General features: G+C 43.4%; 1 protein-coding gene across 1 annotated transcript in view; it reads right to left on the bottom strand.

Annotated features, from left to right (window-relative positions):
- The window catches only part of gucy1a2 (guanylate cyclase 1, soluble, alpha 2), a 36,997-nt gene extending 14,842 nt beyond the window's left edge, over positions 1 to 22,155 (bottom strand). The window contains exons 1-6 of the mRNA XM_062386655.1: positions 21,498 to 22,155; positions 16,061 to 16,122; positions 15,277 to 15,401; positions 11,682 to 12,580; positions 2,378 to 2,590; positions 130 to 402 (exon numbers count right to left, since the gene is read on the bottom strand). Coding sequence (XP_062242639.1) covers positions 130 to 402; positions 2,378 to 2,590; positions 11,682 to 12,580; positions 15,277 to 15,401; positions 16,061 to 16,122; positions 21,498 to 21,821 — 1,896 coding nt within the window. The 5' untranslated portion in view covers positions 21,822 to 22,155. The remainder of the gene's footprint in view (positions 1 to 129; positions 403 to 2,377; positions 2,591 to 11,681; positions 12,581 to 15,276; positions 15,402 to 16,060; positions 16,123 to 21,497) is intronic.
- Positions 22,156 to 26,263: the final 4,108 nt, after the last annotated feature.

Genomic DNA, 26,263 nt, shown 5'->3' with positions numbered 1-26,263 from the left:
ATGTTTTAAGTAATTCCTCTGACCCTCCTTTTGAAACAACCTGCCTTCCTCCCTGATATCCCATTGTGTCACGGTCACAGTATTAATGCATCCCACAAAGCAGACGCGTGAATCTCTCCGTCTACTGACCTTATAAACATCCAGAATGCCGCATTGGTAGTCGAAGCGCGTGTAAAGCTCGTTCAGCATGGAGATGACCTGCATGGGCGTGCACTGGGCGCACACGGCAGTAAAGCCCACGATGTCCGAGAACAGCATGGTGACATCATCGAATTTGCGAGCGGGCACCGGCTGACCCTGCCACAGTTTCTGTGCCACGTCACCTGGAAATATGGAGTAAAGCAGATCCACGGTTCTCCTCTTCTCCTCCTCCAGCGCCAGGTGAGTTCTTTCTAATGTGGCCTAGTGGAGGAGAGAGGAAAAGAGGGAGATGAAGAGGTTTGGTTTTGCTTCGATGGAGGCACTGATGAAAACATTGTTAGCATGTGGGAGTACTGCACCTGGGGCCTGATGACATGGCTAAATATATATCATGATTAAAAACATTATATCAGTTATAAGCAAATATATATGTCAGTCTAGGTAAATCATTCAAAACTAGAATATAACTCAGTAGAGTGCCCACCTCTGCCAAGCCACAACAGTTCTCTTATATTCAATCAAGCTGCATCAAATTGCACACCCTAATATAAGTCTCCCATATATTTCTTAAATCAAGATCCATGAATTATTGCCTGAGAAATCAGGGAAAACGTAAAAAAGAAACGCCCTATGTCGCAAAGTAAAAAAAAGTTCCCTGGATCTGCCCATTTGGATCCACAACTTGATTTTTGGGGTTATTTATTTATGAACCCATCCTGCCACCAAGTTTCACTCAGTTGTATTTGCGCAAACCTGCTGTCAGTCAAACAAACTAAAAAACAAGTGGAGAGATAACACAATCTCATTGGCAGTCAAAACTTGTGTTATACCTCTAAACCTGATTGAGCAATGGATTAACTATATGTTGACATATGTTGAACCTTTTTTATAATGCTATTAAAGAAAGAATAGGTTTTATTTTGATTGTGTATCCTTGTATACATATTTGTGGCGAGCTTCTTGATGCAAACTCGGGGCCATACCATTGTTCAAGCGGCATGTCGACTAAGAAATTGCTATAAATAACAGCGGCCTGGGGGAGTAGCTGCAGCGAGCGAGTGATGTAGTAAGCACATGCACAGGATGGATGGGTCAAGACTCAGTGACTTGCTCAAGGGTACTTTGAAAGCCAATTATAAGAGCGAGTCCCAGGAGCCTCCATCTTCCAGCCACAATGGATTTGAGCAGGCTACACTGAGGTTCAACCTGTCATTACAGCTGATGCACCGGATTTACAATCAGTGTGTGGTCTCAAACATAATAGAGAACTCAAAACATGGCTGCAAAATGTGGAGAATATTTTCGCTATGTCTATTATTGTAATTTGTCATTTAGATTGTTGGTCAATAGTGAAGAACTGTAGACAGTAATAGAAAATGACTGTCAAGTATTTTAGTCTGCTGTTAAACTATTTAACGTGACCAAAGCCGCAAGTTGGAGATGCAGGAGGAGGACGCTGGGGTCCCTAGTGTATGTTGTGGCCTGTTGATAACTGGTTAAGTGCTGATTAAATCACTTAAACCAAACCTCAAATCCTGTCATCAGTTCTACGTGTGCCATGACAGTCAGTTAGGTGGATTTTTCAAAATAAGGGGCCATTAAGGGGCCACAATTAACACACGTAGGGGCCAATTACATATATAATTATACATCCTTATTGAACATATTTTCCATTTAATTATCAGTTTCGTTCAAGCACATTTTGTACTTCAACAAAACTACGATTTTTTTTATTTACAAAATGTAATTTTTATTGTTATTATTGTTAGTAAGTGACTTGTGTATAATAAAATACTACTGACAGTCGAGGTTCAGTGCCCCCTGGTCCCACCCCTGGATTCCCCCCTGTACATAGTAGATGTATGTAAAACCATTCTCTAAGGCTAAGAGACATTTTCCAAAAAAACAGCATATAATCCAACGTGGGCAAGTGCAACATCCAAATCATTGTTATTTTTCAATATTTTTAAGCGAAAACGAAATGACCAATCTCCCTAAAATGACTCATCACAGTCGCAATATCTGCCCAAATAATCACATTAAAATGTATCTCTAATTTTCATTTATTTTTTTGTTCAAATCGTTCATATGCTGGTCAAACTGTTCCAGCAAAACTGCATGCATGCATTGCTCACATAATTGTCTCATAAAAAACAAAATGATGAGCCCATTTTTCAACAATGGTATTTTTCTGTAAATACTCGAAGACCCAGGTTTAAGAAGTAAACCATTCCACCTTAAGTTTGTCCATTCTCTTCTTCAGTCCATCCTGGGCTTTAGCCTGCTCCCCAACCAGGATAACGTCCCGTGTGGCATCATGGATGGGGATGTCTGACAGATAGAGGCCCCTGCCCATCAGCTCCTCCAGCTTATCAACACGCGGCGAGCCCAGAAACATCAGCGAGCTGGACTCCGGCACGTGGATCATCTGACCCTTCAGTTCCATGACCTGGCAGGGAGAGAAATCACATGGGATTAAGAAGGTGAATTCAGAAAGTCAGGCTTTTCTATGAGTTTTTCTTGAATAAGTTTTACACAATTATCCTGGGTTTATGCAGAAATACACAAACTCATACTTAGTTTGAGTTTGCGTAGATTTAGAAGGGGGACGGGCGGTCCCCCTTCTAAATCTGCCTATTTTCTTGTCCTGTGTTATTCATTGTCATAAGTGAGTCCTCCTAAAACAGTTCTACAATACTCTGTCACTTGTCATTGTTTGTGTGCTGGACGTTGTGTGCAGAGCTTTTCATAAGCAGTGCGTGGTGCAGGGTGAAGTTCTAATGCTTGCGTTCATCCTACCTGGTCTATCTACAGTGAAGATCTTATAGTCAATGTTTGTCATGAAATGAATCTGAATTTGCTTTATTAGTTTTATACAACCAGAGGTAATTTTCATTATAACATACTCAAGAGAGTATTATTCTGGAGATTTTAGAAGAGATAGGGATGCACAGAAAAGAAAATAAAGCATCATCCATCTATCATCTATTAATCTTTCAAGGTCGCACTGGAGCTGGAAGAAATCCAGCTGACATTGGAACGAGAGGCAGGATAAACCCCGGACAGGTTGCCGGTCCATCACACAGCTGACACACAGACACAAACAAACAATAATTTACCCAGTTTGATGAGCCAATTAACCTAACCTGTCTGCCTGGCTTCGGACTGTGGAGGAAGCCGGAGAAAAATACACACAGGCACAGACGGAACATGCTGACCCATATAGACGGACTGTAAAAACTGGGTAAACTGGTGACCTAGAAATCTAGGAGACAATCCTGTCATTGTCGTAATCACTGGGTTGACTCACACAGGCCATGTCCTTGAATGACCTATAATGATACATGTAATTTTGTTTCAAGATTATATATTTGAGTGGGTGTAGGATGAATTAAGATGCAAACCTGATGGGGAAGTACAGATATCACTATCAGATGTGCGACATGTGTTCTTAAATAAACATGAACGAGACAGCATTTCCACAAACAGCACTGTCTCCAACAGTACCGGAAAGATATGACGAAGAATTCGTTTCACATGGTTGCACCTGCACATAATGACAATGTGCAGGACCTGCTTAACAGAGGTGTAATGAGCACAAACTGAACGGACTGCCTTGTCATTCTCGTATGCAGAAGAGAAACAGTGAAATGGTCTTGGGAGGGGAATTATCCAAGGAAATGTTGGGAAAAGACATAACTGCCCTTTTAAATATGACTTTTAGCTGTTTCATTGTGCTAACCACCTCTGCTTGGGGCTCTGTGGATACACCGCTCTTCTTCTTCTCCCACCATCATTAGCGTCTCTCCCTCCTTGCTCCTTCCTTTGCTCTCCTCTCCCTTCTCTCCATCTCCACCTGTCTTACATGGCTGCCTGTCTCTTCCCCTCTCCGCGCTCCTCCTCTCTCTGTCTCCCCCATTCCTTCTCCATAGTGTCAGATAGATTATTCCGCCAGTGAGCACACAGCAGCCCTGTTTTATTTATAGCACAAGGCTCTCCTATGTCTGCATAATACATACAGTCTGCACACAGAGGTCTACACACACACACACACACAGTGTTTCCCTTACGCAGAATACATCCAACAGGGAAACACACACACACTGCCTTTGACACTGTCATTCGTGTGTGTGTGTGTGTGTGTGTGTGTTTGTGTGTGTGTTTGTGTGTGTGTGGTGTGTGTTTGTGGTGTGTGCGTGTGTGTGTGTGTTACTAAAGAAATATGTATAAATATATGCATACATGGAAACATCCAGTATACAATATGCACATAAGCTTCATAACAACACAGGGTCAGAGTTCAAAACGCTTTTATCCCCTGGAACACAACTTGGTGTGATGAGTACAAACTACTATTTGACAGACACATTGATTCAGCTAGCAGGTACAGTTACCTATTGTAAAAGCACATGCCTACTGTGTGACATCTGCACATTGTGTGGCAAATATATAAATGAATGAGGATATATATTTAAATGGGCACAGGTCTCCTCACTGTGCAGGATATACATGCATGTATCTGCAGTAGAAGAATGTGAGCTTACTACCATCCATCTCCATGGAGACAGTAAAATCAGGGAAGCCAGGAGCCAGATGCAAATTAATAACCGTCCTTGTAGAAATGTACTATTCTCGGTTCCTGCTGGGTCTTTAAATGTCTTTATATCTCAACGTCACACTCTTTGGAACCAGAAAACAAAGTATTTGAGAAGGTTGCTCTTGAAATGATGAGCTCAAATGTCACAGTCATCTCCAACAAGAAAAAAAAGGGAAACGTTGCCTTTAAACAGGCAGGAAAGCTTCTTACATCGAGATCTGGAATTAACTCCTATACCGTCATAATAATCAATCAATCAATCAGACTTTGTTTATATCTTAGAGCACTCTTCATCCAATCGAATGTTACACAAGGTGCTTCACATAAAAACCCCCACACACCTCCCATCCATGAGACCTCATCAGCCCCAACCGACCAGCGTGCATTGGTCGCTTTACCTGTGCAATGAAACGTCTCCATCAGAAGAAACACGAGCAAGCCCAGCCGCCAATGCACAACTCCCCAAAATACCAACCAGGAAACAATACAGTCAGAATTTAAAAAAGGACTAAGATTTAATTGGCAAGCTAAAAAAATAAGAGTGAACAAAGAAAAAGAAATAGAAAAATATGTATAAAAGAGAATGAAATAATTAAATCTGAAAAGAGACAGATAGAAATGATGTAAACAAGCACGTAATAAACAGGAAATAGCCTTTGATATCTACTTCAGCTACAATACTTGGCACATGTTACTGTAGGTGCACACTAGTTGGATCAGCCAACCTGAAACCGAAGGTAAAAGAAAGGTCACTAATCTAGGAAGTCCAGACTTTCCTGTGAGCACTGTAATGTCTCAAATGAGGACAGGACACCTCATCAAACCGTCCTGCATCTCGTCTTACGGTCGTGCTGTTTTGTTTTACTGTGTCTCAATGTGTCTCTGCTGCAAAACGATCTAACTGTTAGCTTTTTGATCATGAACAGTCGGTCTCACCAACATCTCACCATTTCTGAGTTTGTTTCTCTGTCACTCTCATTTTCCTGTCACAAACCCTTTCTCTATCTCACACTCATACACACACACACATACACCGATGCACAGATACAAACCACACATGGACACACACACACACACACACACACACACACATCCCTGGAGACAGTTGTGTTGGCCTAGTTGTGTGTCTCTGTTTAACTCAGCGCTCTTCTCTCCTGCCCGCATCTCTGTCACCACAGCAGAGAGGAGGTGAGTGAACAAAGTGAAAAAGGAAACAGAGTGGTGAAGGGAAAAAAAAGAGTGACACAGAAGACGTGAGGACGAAGAAGAAAAATAGTAGCACTGGAGACGTGATGAAAGCCTGTCGAGGGAGTAGGAACATCATAAAACACGTGCTGAAAGAAAACTTGATAAAAGACTTGACTGTACTTTAGGGAGGCAGAATGTAGAGAAACTAAGAGCAGATAAAAACACAACAATATGCTTTGCCCTAGTCCAGTGCACTGTGGTGATTACTCTTTGTAGCAGGTTGTTACACGTTTACGCCAAGCTTTTGTTCAAGGTCGCTGGATTGTCATCACGAGGAGGTGAAAAAAAATGTCAGGGTAGCTCTGTGCCTGAAATCTTCACAGACAAATTTCTTGTTCGAGTGTTATATAACGGGACATCAGCACAGTTTTTAATGGAGCGCTTGTGCAGCAAAAGTAAAAAAATATAAGATCTTCCATGTTCTTCAAAACAAGTTTCTTTCAGCTAGATGCATACATTAACAAATACTGATTTAGACCCAACTACTACTATTCACATGTAGAACAAGACCAAATATATCAATGCCTTTTTTTCTCCATCAAATTACTATGGAAGCTGTGTAATAATCAAATCTATCATAAGTATTATTGATTGCTGTCCTGAATCTTCATGACTTGCCCTTCAGTATTGCCTTGAATTCCCCTTTAGGTCACTCTCTATGCATATTTGTGTTTGTTTTCTCTTCATGTATGCTTGACATTTGTGTACATGCATGCAAGTTTATATAAATGTTTTCGTACCTTGTAATCATGAGGGCTGAGCATTACGCGCCGTGTGCTGCACATTTGACACATGACGGATGTATTACATGTACAGATTCAGGTTATTACCGCAATGGGCAACAGGGAGCTGAAGTAGGATGAACAGGAGTGAGGGGAGGGGAAGGGAGGAAAAAAGGCTGAAAGGGCCAGAGATGGAAATAGAGGCAGAGGGTTACGAGAGAGAGAGAGACACACATGAAGAGACAGAGATGCACTGGATGTACGAGTGAAAGAGAGGAGGAGAGGAGGAGAGGAGGATAGCGGAAGGTGGAAGGTGGAACGGACAGCTAATAGATTGTCGTTTGTGAGCAGACTCGGGCATGTCAACAGGCTCTCATTTGCATGAACAAGCACTGAGCAGCAAAGAGTCAATGAGTCAGCCTCTCTCATCCTTCTCTCTCTCTCCCTCTCACACACACACACACACACACGCACACACACATAAATCCACAAAAAGCTGCAACACACTTATCTTGTGAGACCCCGGCTGTATTGTGCGGCACTTTCACAGTACATCCCACTCTCACAGAAAAACATGTGCACGAGCACAGGCGCTCTAACTCACACAACACAGGGACACTGGCTGCTTTAGTTTAAAGAGTCTGCAGGAGGTTAAAAAAGCTGATTTCACATTTAAATACACTGTAAATGTAAAAGTAAAAGTTACTAGGACTGTCTGAGTCACACATAAACTCTTCAGTTCTTTCACACACTGGAACATCAGTCATGTAGTTTTATGATTTCTTTAGAAAAAAAAACTCACAAAGACATAAGTTATAATCAATTTAAAGCCTTGTATTTGTCTTCTTAGAAAAGCATTAACACTGATTTCGTAGACTTTATATAAAGATATTCAAAGCATCTCCATTTATATCATCCATACAAGTTCCATTGTACAAAAATATATTCGAAATATCCCTTCTACTGTTCCAGCCATCTTGCCCTTTTGACATCTTTTGGAGCTGCTGTCAATCATAACATTTCACTCTGTTTTTATAGCATCAAATAACTCATTTAAACCAACCTTGCTGGAAACATTGCACTGAAACAAGCAACAGTGTGTAAGAACATCATAAAAAGACAGACACCATCTTTGAGAAACATTTGTTTGACGTGTACTTTGACTGTTTAGTCTGGTCCACTTACATGGAGGAGGCGGGATTTATGAGATTTTATCTGGCTTCACTTTCTAGGAGTTGTCATGTCGTCCATCTTTATCGTCAGTCTATGGCCTTGATGTACTAAAGTCATTCAATTAGAATATTAATTTTAGACTTAACAGATATGGAAAAACGGCTCTGAGGCCAGAATTGGGAAATTAATTGAGAAATGACAAATATGCCAACTATGCCCAAGTATTTAATCAAAATTGATGAAGCAACATCCCAAATATTAGCAGTAATGGATGGTCAACATAATGTGTCTGATTTCCGATTTCTTCCAATGTGTGATTAAGGTCCCTCCAATAACTTGTTGTGGCTTAAAGAAGAAGAACTTGAAAATCCAACCACCTTAGAATCTAATAATGAAGATGGTAACTAACTGTACTAAATAACACAAGCAGACCTTTGTGAGATGGCATAAATCATCCATCCAATGTGAGAGTATATTAAATAAGAACAGTATGAACCCAAGATATTTCCAACTAAAACCAAGTTGATTTGTTGTGCTGTTTCTTCTTTATTACTTATTTTTCTCCACTCATACATTTTCCTCCGCCCTGGCTTCTAAATGTATCCAGTGTAGACAGAGGTGCAGAGGGCAGTGATTTTCAAAGCCTTCTCCGGTGAACAAACAAACCGCCAGGGCACTGATTTATCTAGAAACAGATCAAACGTGGGGCTAATGTCAAGATTCTCTTTGTACTCCGACACGCAGGTGCACACATGCAGATACATAAACCTCTACAAACACAATACTGTAGCTTTTGTTTTAACAGCAGATGTGACACAGCAGATTTTCGTATCCTGTTGGTTCCTAAACCAAGATATATTTGTTGGCTGTCAAAAATCTTCCTTGTCCTCTATCTCCATTTTTAACTGGCCTGCGACATGAGGCGAAAATGAGAAAAAAAGCAGGATTAAAATTTCCATCCATCTGTTATTTATACAGCTTCTCATTTCTCAGGTAGCAGGGGGAGCTGGAGCCAATCTCAATCTCAATTTTCTGACAACCAATAAAAAACAACAGCTCTTAGCTTCAAATTCATATATAAATCCAATATCTACCTTCCAACTGGTAAATTAAGTAAGTGGTTCTGCACTGGCTTTACAACTCAGCGCTTAGGCACATCATGATGATACTATTTTTTCTTGTTTCAAAACTCCTGCATTATAATGTGTGTCAAAATCAAAACCGGCTCCACTTCTGACAGAGACACAGCAAGTCTAGGTGAGGAGGATTTACATGAAGTATATAGGAGACTGTAGAGTGAGGGGAAATGAGATGATGCACAGGTTGGAGGAGAGCTTCTGACAGTGCACCCTGTGAAAACGCCCCTATGTGCTGACCCCCGGCACTCACACTAAGCAGAGGGACAGAGAGGGAGGCCGTTTGACCTTCTCAGTAGGTCTATGGATGTCTCTCGCACAGCTCATGTCCCTGGGCAAAGACAGGAAAGCAGTCAAACTGAAACTCCACTACAGGCCACTCACACGCACACACACAGTGCAGCACAGGGGAATGTGGCCTCTTTACCTTGGCATGTCGCCTTCTCTCGTTGCCCTTTCTAGTGAAAATGTCAGCCTGTCCCTCCTTTTCTCTCTGTCCTTTTTCCGCCTCTCTGCCCAGGTGACAGAAGATTCATACGGCAAAAAGAAAGAAAAATAGAGTCCGCCCACCACCGCTCCGCAAACACACACTGCAACGCAAATCCTTCAAGTGTCTAGCAGAGAGTGTTTGGTGCTCGGAGGCAGTGTCTAACTTTAACCTCAGCAAAGCCAGGACCGATCACTGGTGACACACGGAACAGGGAATAGAATGGGAAGCTGCCCTGATTCAGTGGGCAGTAAATGGAACGGATGAGATAGACAGATGATTATGAGGCCACTGTACAGAACCAAACCACAGACACGTCGGGTAACCTTGAGCTGAAAACAGCTGTGACTGAAACTCCCACTCATTTAGCATAGAACAAGTTTGAAACATTATAAATGGTATATCAAAACTAGCACAAAAGCTATGGCCACGTAGGTCCAGTGTTTTCATCAGTGAGGCAGCAGTAATGCAATCAGAATGATAGGTAGGCTGTGTTTAGAGCATAGACTGTTTTAGAGATGGACGACTTGACAACTCCCCAAAAAGTGAAGAAAGAGTGTCTTGATTGCCCCTGAATCTGCAGTTGTAAACAAATTCCTTTTCCCCCTGTAATATCCAGGTCAGTGTGCTTCCTCCATCACTCTGTATACATTAGTCATCATGAGCGAAGAAGACAACACTTAAAGTTTGAACAATGGACCTATTTTTGTGTGTGACTTGAGCTCAAGATGCATGTGGCTCTATCACACGTACACAAACACAGGGACACACAGTCCTGCACCGCAGCCGGACTGATCAATTTCTCCTCTGTCAGTTCTATTTAGCGTCAGGCTGCTTGGTGCTGTCACTGACAGCCTGCCGAGACCATCCGATCAATACATAACTGGCTACAGCACACAACTCCGATTGTTTCATTGTTTTGGGCAAATTGGAACCAGTTCAAATCTCACGCCTGCAAAACATCACCGGCCTGTGGTTGTGATGTAACATGTAGTGGAATGAATTGTCTTTCTTTTTTTACATTCAAGATGTGACACACGCATATTATCAATGGGCAACAACATTGCTATACCTGCGGTAAAGCAAATATCTGATATTTTCAACTTAATCATACTCTGGTCTTGTCCAGTCCTCTGTATTCTTGTGTTCATGACAAATGTCTTCATAGTTTAGTTTGTGCATGCCCACTGTTGCTTTGTGTAGAGAGCATGTTTTGTTTGTTAGCACTGCAAGGCTGAACCACTGCACCAAATTACTGCAATACAGACGTCTGCCTCACCCAATATATTTACCTGGAACACAATGTTCTACTCTGCTGTTAGGCAGATGCTTGATATAGACTTTATCGCCACCGAATGCCCCGGCATGCTTGTTTGAGCGTTTGTCGTAGTTTTATTTTTCTCATCTGGACTGAGACATTCAGTAAAACGAGGGTCATGTGGAAAGATAATTTTTGTTTTAACAGAGTGGAAGTTATCCGTTAGAAAAAACAGCCGCAGCTGTACAGACAAGGCATCAGACACTATACATCCTCTCTGGGATAACCCTGTGGAAACTTACTGCTACTACTAAGTATCTTCAGTGAAGCTAAAGGTTGATATTAGCATATAATATGATGCAGGTCCAGAGTGTCACTGTTGTACACAGAATAAGAAAAATACAAAACAGATCACCAAGAGCAGTCCTCTCAATATTGGGCGATATGCCATAAATATAAAATTCTTTGTTAGAACCATGCTTTAAATAAACCATATTTTTAATAAACCATGTTATTCATTGACTACCAGCCATTTCACCCACTGCAACAGTATTACTCTTTCATGTGTTATCATTTTAAGGCGTTCTGGGTGGACAGTGGAGACAGCAGAGCTCTGTGGTGGCATGTCTGGATTTCAGTTTACCATGCATTTATCCAGCCATGAATACATAATACATCAGAACTTCTTGTAAGATGACCGTATTGCTTCAGATACCCCCTCCCCCCCACATCAGGGGGCGTGCGCCCAGCCATTGCTTTGCCTTTTCAAAACCATCAATTTTGATTTCCAAAATGGTTGAACTGCCAGTTGTACAAACCACTTCTTGCATTGTATAACTGTCCCTGCAATAATATTCTTTAGTATATGGTAAAAAAGCATGATCTGTACAGTGTCATCTGTTATGTGTGACCTCTTTACCTTCTCCTTGGTACCAGTCTGTGAGGCGTCAGGCCTGGTGCGGATGGTAAACGGGGAGGCAAGCCTCAGCAGGATGCCCTGGAACGAAGGCTCCATCTTGGGCGAAACAATCTCAAAACATTCCCTGAAGGAGAGGTTCCGGTGAGGCTCTATGCGAGCCTGTCGCCTCAGTCCTTCTCCAAGCTGCAGTAGCTCCATGCGAGGCCCCAGGATGAGGTGGAACGGAAAGGCACGGCAGAACGTGGCCATGGCGATGCGCAGGTCGCTGGGGTTGGTGGAAAGAGAGAGGGGAGGCCTGCTCACTGAAGCAGCATTGGGGAGGGAGGACAGGGAAGGAGGGCGTGTCTCTTGGATTTGGAAGGACAGACACACAGTGGGGACAGAGGTTGAAAAAGGGGAGGGAGGGGACGGAGACGAGGTGGGTGAGGCAGTGGGGGACGCAGTTGGAGTCGGGGTTGTAGAGTCGCCGTCCGGGTGCTCTGTATCTTCATTGGGTAATAAAGGAGTTAGTGGTGGCACTTCCTCCACCTCAACCTCTGAATAAAAGATCCGCCTGGCGACTGCTCTGATCAACCCTGGCATGACCAATCCAACAACAGGAGCTGGGTTGAAACAGTGAAGTAGCAACACCTTTCCCTGTCCATCTCCTCGCTCTACAGCGTTGTCCAACTTTCTTCTCCCTTTCTCCTCCTCATGGGGATCCTTGCACTGGAAGGAGGGGCTCTCCGATGAGGCCCGACGTCCTGTGGAGGTTCGAATATGTTCTAAAATGGCGTCAAAGCCGTTGAAGAAATCCTGGAGGTTACCACCTACAGCCCGTAGCACTCGTTCATTTTCCTCAAAGCAGAGGCTGAAGAACTCCTCACCAAAATGTTCCCGCAGCTCACAGAATGGTAATCCTGGGAAAGGGAGGATGTAAAACATGAATGTTTGCAATGCAGAAACCATAACCTCTGCAACAAGGTCTGTTTAAGCTTTTAAATGCAGCAAAACATAATTTCAACATATTAACCACAGAAAAGCAATGCAATCAAACATCAAAGCTGTGCAACAATAATGAATACATTTTAATTAGATGAAATAATCATATGAATGAATTACAAAGTAAAAATAGGATTAAATTATTAAAATATATATTATTTATAAATACAAACAAACAACAAGAAAATATAAATACCAAAATGTGCTAAAATATGAACATTTTTGGAAGCACTAATGAAGACATCACAACTGGTCTGTTCCTAGCTGAACTCACTCAGGGTAGTTTAACATGGTGCATCTACTTATTCCAGAAATCTCTGTCCATCTGTATGTTGCTCATCTGCGTCGAGAATCACTGATCTTATCAGCTTCACACTTGGCCTGTGTATTGTTAAGGGCCCAAGGTCGGAGTGCAATGTTGAGTGTGGTGCGTTTTGGACATACAATATGTTTAATATTAATACAATTTGACTAGGTCTGTAACAGCGGCGGCTGGGACTCATCAACGTAAGTAACCACTGTAGATCAAAACAACAGCGCATTCACAACAACTAGTTCGGGCTTCAGCGTACGGAGTCGAGCTTCACCAAACAGGCAAACAGCTCTGGGGAAGCTTCATGGTTCTGCGGATTGATTCCACCAGCAGGTCTTTCCACAGCTCAATCACTGCAGGTCACTTTGACAGTTAGCTACAACCAGTATTAACATAGGCCAAGCAAACAGATAATTCCGTAAAGGCAGGTGAAGAACAGCCTCTACACTGGTAGTATTTATAGCGGCTTACACCCATTTCAGAGTGGTAAGATAGGAGCCGGGCTGATGTAGCGTTTTGTTTTGTTTGTCAAGCTTTAAATTTAGCATTGGGAACTGTAATGTTCATCTGTGGTCAAAAAGTGGCTAAAAGGCATTTGCTCAACATTCGGGGCAAATAAGGACCTTCGACAGGAGCTCAGAGCTGAACTGCTGTTGTTTGAACTGAATGGATTATGTTGAGCTTTCATAGGCACAGATGCCTTCTTCGGCGCTAACGCTTCCTGGACGCCCCTCTGGGGTTGTATTTCTAGCACATCGAACTGGGAGGAGATCCCTGGGTGGATCCTGCACATGCTGTAGGGATTATATATGCCATCAGGGTTCCCGTGCAGGAAGAGCTGGAAGATGAGGCTGGGCGAGAGGGATGTCTGAGCTGCTTGGCTAGCCTGCCAGCATGAGTAGCACCCAGATAAGCAGCATAAAGTGGATGGATGAATGGATAAAACTACTTCCCAACTCCCAGTTGCTACTTGTGTAACAAGCTGCAAAAACATGCACTATAATAACACATTGAATGGCCTGCACAGCGCAAATCTGCTTTACATTTTGATTTACTTGAACATGGACCTAAGGTTTTTCAATCACAACTAAGAGCGGGGAAGGGAAAGAGATGGAGACAGGAAAGGGTGATCTGAAGGCAAAGGCAGGAGACCAAGAGTGGAAAGCTGAAAAGGAGAGTGACGGAGCTGGATCGGAAGATAAATTAATACAGGTAATGCAGTGGAGGTAGCTCTGCACAACAAGACAGGACAGAGGATGAGGTCTAGGAAGAGGTAAAATGTTTTAGATAGAGGCAGGAAGAGATGTGAGCTGGTACAGAGGGAGCACTGGGTGACTCACCAGGACAATCTGTGTGAATGTGTGTGATACGTTTTTTTCATGAAAAGCCACAGAGACAGTAGAAGCCTCCAGTGTGAGTCATGCTGGGTGCGTGTGTTTTTGCATGTGTAAATAGTTGTATACTTGTGGCTGCATGCGCACTACCTAGGACCTTTTTTTTCATCAAAAGTGTGTACAGTGTGTGTTTTAGAGGTGAAGCCTTTGGGGGATGGTTTTGGGTGGATGTGTGAAGAGTTCACACCGTAGACTGTACGTAAAGATGGACATGAATCTTCACTTCCTCCCACTACCCAGAAATAAAGCCAAAATACGCTGCCATCTTGCACCAATGATGTCACTTGAGACTGTGCAGTAGCGATAGGGGGATGGTCCCACAAATCAATCATAAATCTGTTTCAGCCGCCAATTGTGATGTTTCACCCCTTTTTTATAGAATTAAATAATTAATTTAAACCAAACTCACAAGCAAAATATAACAATTGAAAACACATCAGTTTGATAAGGACTACTTTAAATGACAGAAATCATCTTCGAGAAAAAAATATATGATAGTGTACTTTTTAGTTTCGTCCATGTCCCATTGTCTAACATGGTGGAGATGGGATTTATAACCCATATTGCATTCAGCCACTAGGTGGTGATAAAGACACTTTGGCTTCATTTCTGGGGACCTGTTATTTTGTCCATCTTCCTAGACAGTAAATGGCTCACACATACAAATGTGAACACAGAAGGACTTGCAAACAGCTTTCTTTTGTCTTGGTAGCAAATTAAAATAACACAATAGTATACAATCGACCTTAAAAACAAAGAGATATACAAAGAGATAAATATACAGACACAAACACGAAAACCAAATCAACTCATAAACATAGAAGACCACACAGCAATGTGCATGAATCCCCTTCTCTCTCCTCTCCCCTAATACATACACACATCTTGTTATGCTTAAAATTCTTACCCAGTATGGTGGCCATGTACTGTAGGATTTGTAAGACATCTTCCTCTGAACCCGAGTTTTCTAGAAACGGGCACTTCTCCTCTTTCTTCTCTCGTCGCCGCTCTTCACTGCAGACCTCCTGACACCTGCAAAAGACACAAATCAAAAGATTCACATGCTGGACGAGCCATGATTAGCCAATGAGATCACTAAGTCGATCACATCCCCAAAGAGACACATTTACAATGCCGGAGGCCACAGGACGGAACTGAATTATGTGTGCTAATGTATCATCTGTATATATACAAATCTTTTCACTATATGTGCTTCATGGACATTGTTAGAACAAGGTGTGCCTGGTTCAGAGTTGTGGTCGTGTGTGTGTATGTGTGTGTGTGTCCTGTGGGACTTAAAAAGAGAGGAAGAAGACAGGCAGGCAGCGAAAATACGGGGTAGTAGAGACAGTGAATGCCTCACAGAGACTGATCTGATTTGTGTGGATTTATTCCCAAATGTAAATGTAATCTACCTTAACATTTCTGGTGTGTGTGTGAGAGAGAGAGAGAGAGAGAGAGAGAGAGAGAGAGTGTGCGTGTGTGTGGGTGGGTGCATGAGTGACAGATATGACAGACAGGCACACAGACAGACAGAGAAGTGAGGAGAAATAGACGCAGAGGGGAGAAAATGAGTGATGGGACGCCGGGACAGGTAGACAGCGGGTGGAGTAGCTGAGTGTGGAGAATGACAAAAGAGGACGTGAGTCAAAAAAAGAGCCAGCGAGAGACACAGACAGCAACAGTCTTACCTGATCTCTTGTTGTCTGTAGAATTGTAGAGTTCTCTGCAGAGCCTCCTGAACCATCGGCGTCTGTAAGAAAAAGTCAATGCATGAGAGTAAGTGTGAGTGTTTGTGTGCGTTTACATCACAAATGTAATTATCTGCCTTAAAACATCCGTATTGTACATATTATTACAATTCCTACTGATAAATGTGTGTGTTTATGTGTGTGTGTGTGTTTGTGTGTGTGTGTCTCCACAGCTGGTGTGATTTGCGTTTGTCACTGACAGCCTAAGCTTGAGAGGGCGGGACCAATGTGATTATCTGTGATGCAGCTCAAATGCCGGACTGTAGTGACAATACTAGAACATAGAGTGCCAGCTGGAGAGGTCATTCTGAGGCCGCCGCCCATTCGGCACTGATACAGTCATTTGTTAGCGTGGCCTGTGTTAATGCTGTTTTCTGTATGAAACTGTACAAAAATAAACTGCAGTAATTGAGCTACAGCAAGTAAAGAAGCTGGAGCTGAACTACCCCTGTGCACAAAGAGCTGTTCGCCTGTTCATTCAAAGTTCAATGAAGCTCGACTGAGAATCGAGAGAAATGGAGAATCAGCTGCTGCTGCCGTCAACGCGCCTGTTGCTGTGAATGTCACATTGTTGTGATTGACAACATCAACATTGTTCGCCTATTAATTTAGAGTTTATTAATATTTATTGTATTGCGAGTCCAAATTGCAGACAGACAGATAGACAGATAGACTGAGATTTCAGAAATATGCCAGTGGTATGAGTAAGTATGGCACAGTTTCATTGAGTGTCGCGTCCCTGTAGGTCATTTGATCGTGCCCATAACTCATCACAGAAAGTGAAAGCACCCGTACTTGTTGTGTATCTGAGGACATAGAGGAGGACATGTTCAACTTGGTACGCAGGCTGCCTGTTAAGGCACAGTGCCACGCCCCACTGCCGCACAGACGGCAAGGTGATGTTTGCCAGTTCATTCAAAGTGTATTAATATTGAAGATATGTGTCCTGATCACACCAAATTTCTGCATTTAGTAGATAGTATGTTCATCGATTATTCTCGACAACACTGGAAATCACTCCTATTAACACAGAAACACCTGTAGCTACAGCGGCAGCCACACTTCAACTTAGCATCAACAGGAGTAAGATGGGCACAAGCAACTGTGTAGATCTGATAGCTGGGAAATACTCAGTGGACTATTCAGACTATTTGTGAGAAAAAAACTCTCAGTTCCCCACTGACACATGGGTGTGAGGGTCCACAGTATACAGTGGAGTGGAGAAGCTGTTTTCTCATGACAGTCCACCTCGGCATCCTTGATTCAGCTACTCATTTACCACAGAGCTTTCACAGTGTGTGCACACAGGATTCGTCAGCAGGACCAGGCACACAGGCACAATACTGTTATCACACACACACATGTGCAAACACACTGTACCGATACATCATCATTAGTCTGCATTGTTACAATCGTTGGCATGTTTACTGTGCACACAACTTCGTACCCCGTCACACACATTAATCTCACTCAGTCACACAACAATCGCGCTGAGACGGAAGGATTTGCTCGGCCACGATTCTCTGGTTGTCGGGATATGGTGAGTTTTTAAAGCACAAATTCAACGCTGAGAACAACAGAGTCATTTTAAATGAAGCGCACATAGACACAGTGCAGTGGAGAAGTTCTCCAAATTTCCATTCGTGTATACTAGCATGGTCTATCATAACAAGAGCAGAGGAGAAACCTGAGGGCAGAAGTTTCACGTGTGCACAGAACCAACGTGAGCCAGGGCAGGAACAGAACAAGAGTTAATATCAGAGCATAATTCACTCGAGAGCTAAAAGAGGCCAAAAGATGCAGTACAGATGCTGAACTGACGTTGTTTTTATTGTAAAAGTAACTCATAACTTTTTGAAGTTTCTCTGAGGTTTAGCAAGTTAGCCGCACATTTCGATGTGAATTAAACCGACATGCTTGTACATAACTGCATCGGCTACTTGCTTGCTGTGTTAGCTTGTTGGCTTTTATGCTATTGTCGACATGGCTCTTTGGCTTCTGAGGGGCTCCTGCTTCTTCTCCATCAACTTGTGAACAAATGAGTGTGTGTACACTTTTGAGCACTGGGAGGCTCAGACCGCAACTGGTTATTACAACTTAGTTTTATGCATCCCACCTGTAGGGGGAGTATAGTCTAAAGAGAATCTTGCATTCCAACAAAGACATTTCCAATGTGTACAACTGCATTACAATGACCAATCTGTGTATCCAGCAAGGTGGATCGAGCATTTATTGTATATATTATTATAGAGTAATCATACCACACTTGTGTCACACTTGGCATATTTGTGGCCAACACTCTGTGGTCTTTTGATCAGTATCATGGGTCAGTAAGCTAATGGCGACCTTCCATGTAACTGGGAGTGGGAGAGAAAGTGAATGAACACATGCAAGTGTGTGTGGGTTGTTGGTTCTGGGTCAGAGTGGTCAGGGTGAAGACAACCACAGAGAGAGCATGCTCTGTTCTCTCTGTCATGGTCCATTGCAGTCAACAACAGGCACTGGCACTGCACGCAGCCGCTATGTGCGTCTGTGCATCCGTGCATGAGTGCGTGTGTGAGCGAAGCTAGATTGATTTCTGCATGTTCCTACTTATGGCAGCAATTAATATTTTTGATGGCACCACCACTGTTAACCCACATTTACTCTCATATACATGTACCCTTTTCATGTCCCTGTGACCACAGCACGTCACCATAATGGCCCTTACATATTTAGTTATTTTCCAAGCCTCTACTTATGTCCAGCTGATATCTGTAACTGCATGTAAATGTGCTGTCATGCGGACGGAGACACACATCCACAATCCTACCCATATGTAAAATTTAGGATGTCACAAGTGAGTGTGATACAGCCCTGTCTCTAAGTGTCCCCCTTACCCTATTATTCAGTCGCTCTATCAAAGATCAGGCTGAGTATAAGAGCTGCAGCGGAGGACTGAAGTTGGCTCTCGCTGACCCTGTCCAATATACACTTACTTCAGATTTTAAGCTGTGCTGTTGAATTTCATTATTTTTGCAAGGTTGTGCATGGGCAGCAAAGACACTGACACACTCTCCTCTATCGATTTCTCTTCAACATCTTTTTCCCCCAGGAACGAGATCGCAGGGTCTGAGCATTCGCAGTTTGGAGAAACCTATTCCCACAACTTTCAGTGGTCTATTGAACACAGCAGTTCACTTATAATGTGGGGGAGCAAACATAAATACTGTGAACCTGGAACAAACATGAGATCCAGATTCTTAGATCAGAAGCAAATTTAAGGACAAATAACCTTTCTTTGTTAATGACTTACCTCCCCCAAGGAGGTTCTATTTCCACTATGGTCCTTGTGATGTAAATTACGTCCACTAAGATGTCTGCGGACAGCCCAAAATGGGTGAGCATGCTGACTGTTTTCAGTGACTGCTAATGCCCCGGGTAAAATATATACAACTATTGAAAATTAATGGAAATGGTGATGGGATCAGGTCTTCATGCATTGAGCTCCAGACCAAAGCAGACCCAAATTTGTTCATGAACGGAACCGTGGGCATGTGACCAGAACAAGTACACAACTTTCAGCGGCAATGTTTAAAGGCTCATACACTCTACAGCTTGAGACAGTAACATTGATGACACTGAAATGTTCACATTGTTCTGTTTGAGTTGGATGTGTACGTTGGCAGTTTCTAGCTAAAATCTTAACCATAACTTGCCGACCAGGAAAATGTTGAATGTAGTGAGTGGGTTTTAGAGACCCCTAGTGGTCAAACATTTAGGTACCAACAACGACCAATCATGAGTCAGTCGCCGCAGTCAATCATGACATTTTACCCTGTTATTGTAGAATCAAATAACTAAGCAGCCTACTTTGACTTTTTGACTTGATCCATGTCCCATGCACTAACGGGGAGGAGGGGTGATTAATGACCTATACTGCAGCCAGCCACCAGGTAGCGATCAAGAGGCTTTAGCTTCACTTTTGGGTAGCAGTCATTACGTCCATCTTTATGAGACTATCTACCTATCTAGAATTTTTTTTGTATTAACCAGAGAATTAATCACTTTAAAAACATTTACTGCTAGTTCTTGTAACACTGCAAGTGTCTATGTATGTATGTTTCTGTTTGTCTGTTTTTACCTTGATATTACTGAACATATCCTTGGTATAAGGGACCATATTATTATTTTGTCTTCTTTATGATTTCCCTTCGTCGGTCAGATCTTTGGTATCTTGATTAAATAGTCACATAACGTCAGAGCTGGGAAACATTCTTTTCTGACGATTTGACATTTTATAACTTTAGGATTTACTCAATAAAGGCAAAAGTTCCTGATGCAGTTTTGCATTTTACAATTTATACAAAAGTGGAATATGATGATTATCATAATATGCTGTTGACCTGTCTCCTTATGAAAACGAATATGATATATATTATTAAGCCATGGTCATAGTGGTGAGTCTTGTATTTTGTTACACTTACTGCTAATTTGCATTCAGCTTAATATCTCTTGACTATGTATCTTCATAGTTATGATCATAGGATGACCAAAAGTGAAAACCCCCATCTGGTGTGACATCTCTGTTTTGTCCACATATTGAACATCTGTCTGTCTAGTGTCTGTACATATTAGAGCTGAGCAGCCACACAGCAGGGGCCACATTACAGGAGATGCAATCAAATCCAAACAATGCAACAGCAAATGCCCTAATCACACGCCATCTATCACAATTGGGCTCAGTTCTAATAGCTGCTTCATTACATTACAGCCTGTAATACAAGTGAGACGTGGATAAAACAGAAACACACACACACACACAGATACAGGCTGCCTCACTCCCCACACCATTACATAAACACAGACAAGGCATGGGAATCTCTTTCTATATGTGTATCTCTCATCCTAACAACAACATTTTAATGGCATAATGTGCCAGATGATTGAAGCTATCAGGAGCTGGGGTGTTTTTATAGGCAGCACACTACATCCATGTGGGAAAAGATAAACTGGGATTTCGAAGAATCAAACAGTGGTTTGACTGCTCTCTTTCCCGATGCTGGGTTCCCTCTGAACTCTGGAGCCTCAGGCTAACCCTAACCCTGGTCATATTGAGGATCTTCTGATCTTCAGACCAAGTCCCTAATGTCCTGCTCTGAACAAACAAACCAGACCCAAACCATTTAACAGATTTTAGAAGAATGATGCACAACTTTGTGGAAGATAATAGACTGTTTTATAGGTGAAGGATATTATCATAAATGTCACCAGACACTGTAAAGTCCTGGATAATAGCAGAGAGGGTTGCTCTATTATGTAATAGCAATAACTTACGTTATGTATACGCCTATTTAATGACAGCCTATCTTGGGGGCACAGTGAGCTGCAGGCCTACCGTGGGTGAGGTCAGCCGGCGGAGGCTCTCCCCCAGCGAGTCCAAGTTCACCCGTCTCCTCCTGGTCACCCTCTTGTGCGGCCCGCCGGGTCCCAGCTGCTGCTCCTCGCCCGCCGGGCACGCCGGCCTCTCGGCGAGGCTGCGGCCGTTCCAGATCACCGCTCTGGGGGCAGAGTGGAAGGAGGAGAAGGGGCAGCCGCGGCTCTCCTCCCCCGGCTCTGGACCGCCGTCCCCCGCGTCCCCGCCGGGGCTCTCGAGCCCGCAGTCCGAGCCCACCGAGCTGCTGAACGACTCGGAGGAGATCTTGCGCGACGACGAGGACATGGTGATAGCGAGGAAGAGGAGGAGGAGGTTGGTGAAGATGATGACAGGGGCAGCGTTGAGGACGATGATGATGATGATGATGCTCCAGCCGGTTCCGTACCACGTCCACCTCTACTCCGGGGAGTCATCAGATTTTGGGGGGGTGGGGTGAGGATGGGAGGGTTATGGCCATAAGATTATGTATGCATAATATGTGCGTGTGTATGTGTGTGCGCGGGCGCGTGCGTGCGTGCAGGCGCGTGGGATAATGTCCGGGTCAGGTCTGTCTGTGACTATGTGCGCATATGAGACGCGTCTGTCTGCGCGTGAGACTCACTATTCAGAGGGGAAGAGAGCGGGGAGGTTGGGGGGGTCGACAGAGAACTGGAGCACTGACGGCACGCAAACATTTATGTAAGGGGGGGGGGGGTCGCCTCTTTAAAACAAATTTTAAAAAACTCCTCCTCCTTCACTCCCCAAAACCAATCCAGCCGACTCCCCGGGAGACAGCCCGACTCACCCTGGACCCCTACAAGAAGATGTGACAGATAAACGGGCTGGAAGTCTTCTGCAGCTGATGCGTCTTCAGGTGGTGGAGCAGACACAACATGATGGTCCTCACTGGTAATTCCGACACATGTTAGTCATCCCGGCCTCCTCCGAAGAAGGTTGCGTCTCCCTCATTTATTCTGTTTCCACCGGAGAGGAAATCCTCTGAAGTCATGTCAGGCAGATGTGTCCGCTTCTCCTCCAGCGCTGCTCTCCGTCCCCTCCTCCTCTTCTCCGCGATCCTCGTCCTCTCTGCTCCGGTGTGTGGGTTTGTGTGTGTGTGTGTGTGTGTGTGTGTGTGTGTGTGTGTGTGTGTGTGTGCGTGTGTGCGTGTCCGCCGATGAGCTGTCCTGTCTCCGCACAGCGCTCAGCTTTATTGTCGTCTCGTCTCCTTTTCGTTTCTGAGGGTCGTCGTCCCCTCCCGCGGGCCTGTGTGCTGCTGCTGAGAGATGGCGCGTGAGAGTGGAGGTGCGCGAGATGACAGGAGATAGAGAGAGAGATAGGGTGAGGGGGGGGGGGTGGAGAGAGAGAGAGAGAGAGAGAGAGAGAGAGACGGAGGGTGGGGGGAGAGAGAGAGAGAGGTCTGCGAGCTCGCACTGTGACGTGCGCAACGGCGCGCTGTGCTGCTTTGTATTTAGACAAAACAATCTGACAAAGAACAGATGAAAGATAGATAGATAGATAGATAGATAGATAGATAGATAGATAGATAGATAGATAGATAGATAGATAGATAGATAGATAGATAGATAGATAGAGACTACACATAGTTCTTTCTATCTATCCAACCATGCATCCAATAGTGGTTGGGGTTAGGCTTGAATTGGTCATGGTTAAGGCGAAGGAGGAGGGTTTGGTTAGAATGTCTGCAATGAATGGAAGTCCTAACAAGGAGACCTGTGCAGACCCGTGCGTCTGGGTTTGTGTGTGTGTTTGTGTGTTCTATTGTAACATTTCAGTCCCCTTTTTTGTGTAGAAATTCCCAGACACAATGATGAAGACATGAACCTGCGCTCCTCAGGGGCCTCATAGAGTCTCTCATTCACAGGACACCGTGGAGACCTTTTGTTTCTTTCAGGTTTGTTTCAAAAGTGCGATTGGAAACAAAATAAATCAAATTACCGATGTTTGGTGAAAATTTTAAGTAAATATATTTATATGTTTTTACGCAGTGTCGTTCACAGAAGGGCCATGTTGGCAGGTAGTTCATCAAAAGCAATCAAGCAACATCTGACGCTCATCAAGATACAGTCATGGCCAATGAGCCAAGTTCACAGCACTGGGCCAAATGTGTTCAACATGGGTATACAAGGACAAATATGGCTGCACAGGCAGATAATGGAGCTGGCAACATGGTGCACCGCTGCTGTCTCTCATCAGAGAGCAGGACTATGCTTGTGTCTGGCACTAATCACGGCCATGACCTTGACCTTGATTGGCAGAGGCTGTCTGTTCATTAAGGGCCCCAAAGGGACAAGCAGAGAGACACTCAAACAGCCATGATGCATCATGCAAGGGCGTGCACGTGCATGGGCCACCACACACACACACACACACACACATTGCAGTGTAATTTCCTGGAGGTGCCTACTAATTCATTTGACTTTGTGGAGCAGCATGACCCCAATACACTGCATAGAATTCCACTCACACACCCACACTCTATCTCTCTCTCTCTCTCTCTCTCTCTCACTAACACACACTCTGACACACACACAGTCTCCATCTCGCTTCCCTTATCAGCTCGCTTGCTCTTAGCGATCAGTCGGCCATCCATCAGTAATAATGTGGGCATTTAATAAAACCAACACTACAGTGGAATAAATCATGTTTGAGAGGAGATAAGGCCACTGACAGAGGGACGGCCGTGAGCTCGCAGCCTGCAGACAGGGAAACAGACCGACTACTGTCAGGAAATTAGAGAAAGCCCGATAGGAAGGATGATGCACCCCCCCATCCCCCCATCACACGTGAATCCTGCAGGTATCGAAACATGGATGACATCAAATTCACTTTATCTCAAAATAACATTAACTGTTCTTATCCTGTTCTGTGCTTCTGAAATGGATGGAGCCATTATGTAGTGGGAACTTTAAAGGAGTGGTTGGTGAGTTGTTACTGAAACAAATTTGTATCATTAATGTTTGAAATCCTCAATCAATAAATATGATAAGAAAAGACACATTGACGAAAATATTGCACATGAGATGAAATCAGTTGAAATAAAATCAATAGGCTGTCACACACGTTGTTTTGTTTTAGCTTCGATGAGAGGGCCATTAGGACATTTAGATTATATTACAACAATATGATGTATATTTCCTATAATGAGTCTGAAAGGTGTGTGCACTTATTGTTGCCTTTTGTTTTCATAACATAAAAAGGCGTTATGCCCTGCTGCATAGACAGTATATAAAGATGTACGACATGAGAGCGAAAGTGGAGCAAAAGTATCTAGATCGCCCCCTTGTGTCTGACTGAGCTAGTCGGATATAAACCTTTCCTCCTTCATAATAAATATGAATTATAAAACAATTAAAAATCTTTTTAATTGTAGTAGTTCTCAAAGGTAGTTCTCATTTCATGGATATGGTTTCAATATCCAAATGCATCAGATGGGGATATTTGCATCCTGGATATTTTGCCTTCATTTCTGGGAGGAAGAGGAGGCGTGTCGTCCATCCTCATATACAGTCTAGGCATTGTCTTAATATAAATTTAAATATAAGCAAGCCATCGAGGAATTGTCTCTTATTCTTGATGGTATCCTTAAATATTAGGCAATACATTTTAAAGTACTGCAGTAAGTTGGCCCATAAAAAAGCAAAGAGAGGAGAGGGAGGAAGTAACCAGCGTGTACTTCAGACAGATTTACGGTGTAATTTCAGGTACGACTCTTTGATATTTAGGTGAACTCTAAAAGCCTGGAACTCACAACAGATATTTCACGTAAAAGCAGGCAAACAGGACAAAACACCATATATAGACAAAACCCTCCAGCCACACCGAAAGGAGTTTACGGCATCGAAACCCCAAACACACGTGTAGCTGGTTGAAGGCAGCGAGATAAGAAGAGGTTCAGCTCCGTCACACGGTAACCAGTCATAACCAGGTGCCTTTACACACACACACACATTGAGCTGTTCATTGCTGTGCACGGTCATTAGAGATACTAAATCTTTTCGAGATACACACAATTTTCTTGTGTGTGTGTGTAAAGTTTTTAAGGAGGCCCTCAGCTTGGATTTTGTGATTAATGACGTCTCTGCGTTATCACCTCATCTTTCTGTCTCCTGCCCGTGAATCATGCACAATGAGGACTGTGTGAGAGAATGTGAGGGAATTGGAAAAAAGAAGAAATAAGGGACCCTGAGGCAGAGAAGGCGAATCAATGAATGAATGAAACCAAGCTACAGAGGAGGAAACAGCATCGTGTGAGAGGTGGCGAAATCCCTCCAGAGAAATACATGTATGTGTGTGTGTTTAAGTGTGTGTGTGTGTGTGAGGTAGAGGCAGAGAGGAACAAGAAATGGCCGCCCCCATCATAAATCTGTCCCCAGCCAATCTAATTGGCCATAACCATATATTACTCCACGCCACTCTGCTGCTATTAACCATGAACCTGGGCCTCTCTGTCACTTGCACAATATAAATTGCACGGTGCACGGTCCCAGGGAGCAGCTTCTAAAGATCATAAATAAATCTCCCCTTAATTTAAACCATACGGCTACAAATGATCAAATGGGCTAATGGCGCTCTACATCTACATCGCATCTTCAACACTAACAAGTAAATCTATAAACAAGGAAGTCATGGAGGGCTAAAGGGCTAAAGTCCGAAGTAAAAAAAACAAAATGTTATTTTCTAATGTCAAAGAACGTTCCAGGCCACGACTACTTGATAACTAAATGAGT

Source organism: Platichthys flesus, chromosome 4, assembly GCF_949316205.1.
Source record: "Platichthys flesus chromosome 4, fPlaFle2.1, whole genome shotgun sequence".
In the NCBI taxonomy this organism is placed as follows: domain Eukaryota; kingdom Metazoa; phylum Chordata; class Actinopteri; order Pleuronectiformes; family Pleuronectidae; genus Platichthys; species Platichthys flesus.
Note: the sequence above shows the minus strand (reverse complement) of the source record. Positions and strands in the feature narration are given on the sequence as shown.